At 50.2% G+C, this 6,000-nt stretch overlaps 2 protein-coding genes across 4 annotated transcripts in view; one reads left to right on the top strand and one right to left on the bottom strand.

The window, feature by feature from the left end:
• Positions 1–1,105, bottom strand: part of LOC123752679 (uncharacterized PE-PGRS family protein PE_PGRS46-like) — a 19,849-nt gene extending 18,744 nt beyond the window's left edge. The window contains exon 1 of the mRNA XM_069334708.1: positions 979–1,105. Within this exon, the coding sequence (XP_069190809.1) occupies positions 979–1,105 (127 nt within the window). The remainder of the gene's footprint in view (positions 1–978) is intronic.
• The window catches only part of LOC123751582 (aminopeptidase N), a 54,261-nt gene that overhangs the window by 19,448 nt on the left and 28,813 nt on the right, over positions 1–6,000 (top strand). The gene's annotated exons all lie outside the window — the stretch shown is intronic.

Raw genomic sequence — 6,000 nt, 5'->3', positions numbered from 1 at the left:
TGTGATCCTGTGGTCCCGGGTTCGATCCCGGGTGCCGGCGAGAAACAATGGGCAGAGTTTCTTTCACTCCTATGCCCCTGTTACCTAGCAGTAAAATATCTCCTGGGCGTTAGTCAGCTGTCACGGGCTGCTTCCTGGGGGTGGAGGCCTGGTCGAGGACCGGGCCTCGGGGACACTAAAGCCCCGAAATCATCTCAAGATAGCCTTATTATAAACAATTTAAATCTATCGTACGCAACACGAAAACTAACAAACATCTACACAGTATAAGCCTGTGAATATTCATTAGGAGTGAGGCCATACTCGGCGCCAAGAGTCAGGGAGGCGCGAGGCCTGGACCGGGGTGTGGTGTTGGAGTGATACACACAACACCACCAGGGCTTGTTGATAGGAATTATTAGGTCGATATTAACATTAACTTGCTTTGTTTAGTTTTGTTCGTCCTTGTTTCTTGTCCCCTTCCTCGGCCCGGGTCATGTGGTGGTCCCCTGCTTCGGCCAGGGTCATTTGGGGTCCCCTGCCTCGGCCCGAGTCATGTGTGGTCCCCTTCCACGGCCCGGGTCATGTGTGGTCCCCTGCCTCGGCCAGGGCCATCTGGGGTCCCTCTTCCTCGGCCAGGGCCATGTTTGGTCCCCTGCCTCGGCCCAAGTCATGTTTGGTCCCCTTCCATGGCCCGGGGTCATGTGGGGTCCCCTGCCTCGGCCCGGGTTACGTGTGGTCCCCTGCCTCAGCCCGGGTCATGTGGTTCCCAGATTTTGGAGCGGGAGGTCCCCCACTCCAAGATTTTGACCCCCCCCCCTCCCTTCAAGTGTATCTGACACATCTTTCCAAGCTGAACTGACACACCCTCCAAGGTAACCAGCTAAACACCTGTAAGTTAACCTAACACACCCTCTCCAAGCAAACCAACCACATCCGTCCAAGCTACACCAGCAACGCCCCCCTCCAAGTTATCCTGCCACACCTCTCCAAGTTTACGTGCAATACCCCTCAAAGCTTGCCTCCCACTCCCCTCCAAGCTTACACTGCCACACTCCTCAGAGCTTACACTGCCACACTCCTCCAAGCTTACACTGCCACACTCCTCCAAACTAGTCTGCCACATCCCTCCAACAAATATTCTGTTTTCTCCCGCGTTCCAAATATTAGTAATTAAAAATACACCACAGGCCATTGTCATGGAGTCAAGAATAAGACTCGTGTGATCTCTGTGGAGTTGTTAGTGAAAAGAAAAAGTAATTAGAAAGATAAAGGAAGAAAAGCAACGGGGAAAACTGAAAAGCAAAGGCATCTGAGAGACTGTTGTTTCAGACCTCATTCTTAATTGGGGAGGCAGGGAAGAACATATAATATAAAACAAGACATCATCATATATGCCATTCACTTGGTCTCTAGAAAACTCGAACCGCGGACCCCAGGTGTGTGAGGTCGAAGCTTTTTGTCATCATATACTATAATACAAAGAAGACCAGAGACCTCTTCATTAATAACAGCCCGAAGCCAACGGAGAACCCTTTACAACAGTCGAAAATATATGTACACCTGTCCCCTACGAAAGATGTTACCTTCAATCTAAGTACATAGGTATAACGTCGACCAAGCTCACTATGCCTGACTAATCATTGTATGTATTGATCCATGTCTCTTACCTTTACTCCTTACTCCTCACCTAATTGTATGTACCTGACCTCCCAACGGTATAAATCCAATATGTTCATCCGTTGTACTAGATGAACATATTTTGTACGAACTGAAATCCCGTGCTACTTGGAACTTGTTCCGAGTAGCTGAATCTATAACAACAACAACATCCGTTCGTAATATTACGGGCTCACCATAGCCCGTGCTACATGGACACTTCGTTCTGAGTAGCTAAATCTGAAACAACAACATCCGTTCGTGCCAACGACAGCAGCTGCATTAAATGCACATTCCACAGTGACTACAATTATTAGAAAAGCTGTTGAGGAATGAATGGGACTCACGAGTGAGCATTCTGCATCTACATCCGCCACCAAGATAATGTTATTAAAATAAGACTAAAACCAGTGCACTAAAATAGAAGCAAAAAAGAAACAGGGAAAACGGAGGAATCCCCCACCGACATTTAAAACTTTGACCCAAATATCAGAGTAACAAGGTTATCACGATTAACCGAACTCAATTACGGGCTCACCATAGCCTGTGCTATGTGAAACATGTCCATATAGCCTGTGAACATAAGGAAATCATCATGATTTCGGCGCCATCTATGGACCTGCTCTCCAACTCCAAGGCAATAAGTGAGACGCAGACAACGCCATCTGTTGGCGGGGGTGTGACGTCTGTGAAAGGCTTCTGTTTCATGCCTCATTTAGGATATGAGGTCGATGATGATAACCTCTGGTGAATGAAGTAACGATATCAACGCCATCGGAGTCCACCTGCGCTGCCGTTGAGTGAGGACGTGTCGCTTGTCCGCTCTGGCAGTTTGTGGTCGTTGCCGTTTTCGCCGGCAGGGGGTGTGGGGGTGTTTACCCTCCCTGCTGTTCCTGGTGGTGGAGACGTGGCGTGTTTTGCGATGGGCGGCCCTATTCCCGCTGTCGTGCGGTTAAACTCCATCGGATTGGAGTTTACTGGCTGTGCTGGTTACCCACTGGTGGACGTGGTGTTGAGTGACATGCTTCGTGTCCCGGTTGGGGACGTATATGGCATTGAGCTGGTAACTGCTCACCGTGTTCTTATCAAGTTTGTGGGTGAGGCGGTGTACCGTGCTTTCTTACGGAGGTACGAGGGACGTACTTTGCAGTTACAGGACGGCACCGGGTCTGTGACCATTTCAGACCGTAGTGGTGCTGTTACGTATGTCAGTGTTCATGGCGCCCCCATGGAGTTTCCTGAGACTCTCCTCCGGCGATTCTTCCAGAGGTACGGCTCCGTCGTCAGTGTGCGGATGAACTCCCGGTCGTCTGGCACGTATTCGGGTGTGAAGACCAACATTCGGACCCTCGGGATGCGACTGAGGTCGGACATACCGTGCTCTGTCCGGCTGTTGGGGTACTACGTGCGTGTGTTTTATGCTCGGCAACCCCGTACTTGCTTCCGGTGTGGCTTGTTGGGGCATCAGGCTGCCGGGTGTACTGCAGATCCGGTCGCTCCTGTGAACTTGTTCCGTGAGGAGGATTTCCCGCCGCTCCCTCTGGAGGAGGACTCCGGGGGTGAGGAGGCGAGCGTCTCGTTCGCTGCTGCAGCTTCCCCGGCGGCGCCTGCCGTTCCTCCGGTTGTTGCCGTCCCTCCTCCGGTTCTTGAGGTACCGTCGGTTGGTCTGCCTGATCCTGTCGCTGTCCCAGCTGCTCCCGTAGGCCTTCCTGGAGCTCCCTGTGTGACTTCGCTGTCTTCTCCCTCGTCTTCTGATGCTGCGCCTGGCCCTGTGTCCGTGACTCGGGTCCCGGATGTGCTTGGTGCTGGGGTGGCTGCGGAGCCTCCTGCTGTGTGTGGCCCGGTTCCCCCTGTGGTAGAGGCTGCTGCCGTTCTGGCTCGTGGTACCCGTGTTTCTGGGTCACTTACCGGCTCTGACGATATCCGGTCGGTGCCCAAACGTTCCCGGCGTTCGTCTTCTTCCTGGGCCGACGCTGGTGACTTCAGTGACTGTGGGGCTTCGGATGTTGACAGTGTGGATACGGATGCGTCGATGTCTCCGCGGTTCGTGGTGGCGGAGGTCCATGTGCCTGCCGGTGCTGGTGCCTGTGTCTCGGACGTGCCTTCGATTCTTTCTCCGCCGGGGGACTCTCCACAGTGGGGGGTGGTGGCTTCCGCTGCCAGGGATGGTGTGGACTCTGGTGCTGGGTGTGGCCTGGTGGTGACGTTACGGAAGGATGCGTGCCGTCCGGGTTCCCTGCTGTCGTCTGGTGGTGTGCCCGGGGCCGCGAGTACCCCTGTGGTGCGGGTGCGCGTTGGGGCCCTGGGGGACGTGTTGCCGGCGTCTGTGATGCCACCGGGTCACTGGTCGAAGATTGCCGAGTTACTGCTGTCTGACGGACCGGAGTGCTTTCGTGGGGGGCAAGTTCCCTTCCTGTGGGGGCGAGTAGCAACTTCTCGCCTCATGAGTTCTACCATCTGGGTCCCCAGTTTGCAGGTGTTTGTTGCCCCGGTTCCGGATGTTATGGAGTCCCCGGTGGATGGACGAGACCCTTGGCAATGGGTGCTCTGGGAGGCGTTCAATGTAAAATTTCCGCGGGCCAAGTTCCCGGGCAAGTATGTGCTCTTATTTCTTGTGTATTTGCTCTGACATGCTGTGTGCCCTTCTGGCTGTTTGTTTGCCCTGTTCTATTATGTGCTTCTGCCTCTTCCTTTGTGCGTAGCTTTGCCGTGTGGCATATTAGTTTCTAGTGCTTGACGTCACTCGTTTCGCGTTTTGGCTTAGCATTTCGCCTTTCCTGGCTTTGCGATTCACCCTTCACGGGTAAGCCGGGGCGCATCCGATCCCACGATCGTCGTCGCCCCTAACTCAACAACAACAACATATCAACGCCATCTAGATTGTGCATCCGATTACATTTCACAGTTCCCTGATGAATGGTTGTTATCCTATGTGGATGGAGAGGTGACGGAGAGTCAATTGTACTGTGAAAATCAGTTCACCTCGGGCAATCCCTAACTCCTTAGATGTTCCATTGAGAGGACACGTGGCCGCCATCGGCAGTAGACAGATTGTTAGTTGTTGTACTTGTGCAGTAAATGTGTGGACCGACGTACCCGGAATTTGGTCAAGAGGAGTTACATGACGACAGTATTGGCCGTCTGGTGAGAAGTGCTACTAGTGAGCAGACTTCTGCCCAGGTGTTATGATAACCCATATTATTTGAGCGTATTATTTGTTAAACCTGTCAGTGTTCCAGAAGCCCTCTGCCAGTGTGTTTCTGGCGTATACGAACATCGTGATTATACGGTGTTGGACTCTCCTACCTTGAGTAAGGTGAACTCTCCGATGATTACCATAGTGAACTACGTATATTTGAAGATGAACTCGCCGGGGTTTGAAGAACACTGCAGATACATCATGTCCTCTGTGAGACAGTGTAAATATGTATAATATTGACAAAATATATTGAAGGTATTAGTCTTAACTCATTTTATTCCTTGCACAATTGCCTGCTACCACAAATTGATAATCTTACCATTTGACTTCTGTGGGATCATATACGAGGCTTTAAGGCCCCAAAACAGAAAGCCAGTTACTGGCTCGAGCAGGCCGTAACAAATACATTCTAAGTTAACTTATTCTTTTATTAAACCTCGAACAAATACAATATTTGGAGAAACATCTTCCAATAAAATCTAGATACAGGATTACTAGTCAAAGGGATAAGACCTAAATAAGAAAATATACACAATGTGCAGTATGTCTCTCATTTACACAAATACATATCACTGTTCTTCTTGAAGCACTTGTGATTCAACAAGAAGCTACTAACTATACCAGGCACTTTACATCTATGGTGAGTAAGCAGTTACTAGTCTTGCTCCATACCCACCCAACAGGACGGCAGCTTTAGTCATGTGCAAGCTGCATCTACAGTAAGCAAATTTTGGATACTTCAAGATTTCTGGCAGTACATAATTATGAATGAAGTACTTGCACATTTCTTGGACTCAGTTGATGGTGTTCTCTGAATTCTGCAACTTTTTTTCATTCCATTATATAATGACGCAAAGTATGCGAAGAGTTCTGCTGACAGAGTTTACATTTAGTCAAATCTACATCAGCAGATGTTAACTCCCAGAAGAACTTGTAGCAGAGCCTAAGGCTAGCAGTGGTAACGTCTAGAAGTCTGCTAACCTTATTGGATGACCCATAGACGTATTGGTTCTATGGCATAGAATGATAGATGGAGTAAATGGTGTGAATCTAACTTTGTCTTAAGTCTACAAAATCTAGTTCATGTTCCTAGAATACTACTGCCCTCAGGCTGCTCAAAGGCGAAGATGGTAATCAATTCCCTCTTTGACCAAAGGTTTTGG

This window comes from Procambarus clarkii, chromosome 4 (assembly GCF_040958095.1).
Source record: "Procambarus clarkii isolate CNS0578487 chromosome 4, FALCON_Pclarkii_2.0, whole genome shotgun sequence".
Classification (NCBI taxonomy): Eukaryota; Metazoa; Arthropoda; class Malacostraca; order Decapoda; family Cambaridae; genus Procambarus; species Procambarus clarkii.
The sequence above is the reverse complement of the archived record's forward strand: the minus strand, read 5'-3'. Positions and strand labels throughout refer to the sequence as shown.